The sequence below is a fragment of the Chenopodium album genome, chromosome 8 (genome assembly GCF_948465745.1).
Source record: "Chenopodium album chromosome 8, dcCheAlbu1.1, whole genome shotgun sequence".
NCBI lineage: Eukaryota > Viridiplantae > Streptophyta > Magnoliopsida > Caryophyllales > Amaranthaceae > Chenopodium > Chenopodium album.
Window position 1 is genome coordinate 21,304,122 of NC_137841.1, and position 1,493 is coordinate 21,305,614.

A 1,493-nucleotide genomic window follows, 5' to 3' on the forward strand; every position below is an offset into this window, starting at 1 on the left:
AAGCAGGAACACCACACCCCATACACCCAGCAAACAGGCAAAGCACCCCAACTACAACCAATACAAGGCATTGAACCACTCAATTTTCTTTCTGCTTGTTTTAGCAGGCATTACTTGAGTAATTCTATGATAAATGTCTCTATATAAGTTCTGAATCAGCTTCTCAGGCTTCATAATGCTCTTATCCCAGACTGCCTTATTCCTTTGACACCAGATGCAATACAAGAGCCCTGCATAGCAACTCTAAAACACTTGTCTCTGAAACTTGCCCTTAATATCCAACAGCTTCTGATTGCAATCTTCCAAAGAAGAGAAGCTAATATTCTGACCAATTCTTGACTGAAGCTCAATGCAACACTTTCTAGTATATTGACAGTTGAAAAAAAGATGCTCAATAGTTTCAGCACTGTTTTCACATAAAGGGCATTTATCATTAGTGATTACCCCAATCTTAGCAAGGTGAGCTCTAACTCTGATTTTCTTCCACATAATCATCCAACAGATGAAACGATGTCTGGGAATATTCAACCTATTCCAGACCCAACTACTCCAATCCACATCTGCATATTGAAGCTTCAACCATTTATAACCACTAGCAATAGAGTAGCCTTTAGCATCAGCCACCCATCTATCACCACTATACCCAGTCTTCATGATATCCTTTATTTTCCAAACATACTTCCTATTCCAGCTAGCATTCTGAGGGCACTGGAATTTCTTCCAAGTTTTGCCCTTCAAATAAAGCCCATTAACCTATCTAAGCCAGAGACTATCCTGTTTCTGAGCTATATTCCAGATATTCTTGCCAATAGCAGCAACATTCCAAGCATGACAATCATGTATTCCTAAACCCCCTTGCTTCTTGCTTCTACATACTATATCCCAAGCAATAGGAGGAGCTCTGGAATAAACAGGCTTTCCATCCCAAAGGTAATTCCTGCAAATAGCAGCAACTCCATCCAAAAGAGTTTTTGGAATGACAAATATAATAGCCCAGTAGATGTGTAAAGAGAGCAAGACAGAATTAACAAGCTGGGCTCTCCCAACATAAGAGAGAGTTTTGCACCCCAACTTCTAATTCTATTAGTGATTTTGTCAATCAAAGATTGACAATCATCCTTAGAAAGCTTTTTATTATTAACATTTACCCTAAGGTACTTGAAAGGCAACTTTCCTTCCTTGAAGCTAGAACTCTGAATAATATTCTCCTTGACAGTATAATCAGTGTTGCAAAAATAAATATTAGACTCCCCATCATTAGCAACTAAGCCAGAAGAAGCTGCAAAAGTAGCAAGAGCTCTAAGAATAAGCCCAACTGAAGCATCTTCTCCTTTACTGAAGATGACTAAATCATCAGCAAACACCAAATGGTTCAGAGCTAAACCTTTACACCTAGGGTGAAACTGAAACTGAGGCTGCTCTCCCACAATCTTAAGAAGCCTAGAGAGATACTCCATACAGATCACAAAAAGAAGAGGAGACATAGGATCTCC

At 39.2% G+C, this 1,493-nt stretch overlaps 1 protein-coding gene across 1 annotated transcript; it reads right to left on the reverse strand.

The window, feature by feature from the left end:
• Positions 1 to 243: 243 nt before the first annotated feature.
• Positions 244 to 654, reverse strand: LOC145642811 (uncharacterized). The gene has a single exon (XM_081693977.1). It carries the CDS (start codon positions 652 to 654, stop codon positions 244 to 246), a length of 411 nt encoding a protein of 136 aa, XP_081550103.1.
• Between the last annotated feature and the right edge of the window lie 839 nt (positions 655 to 1,493).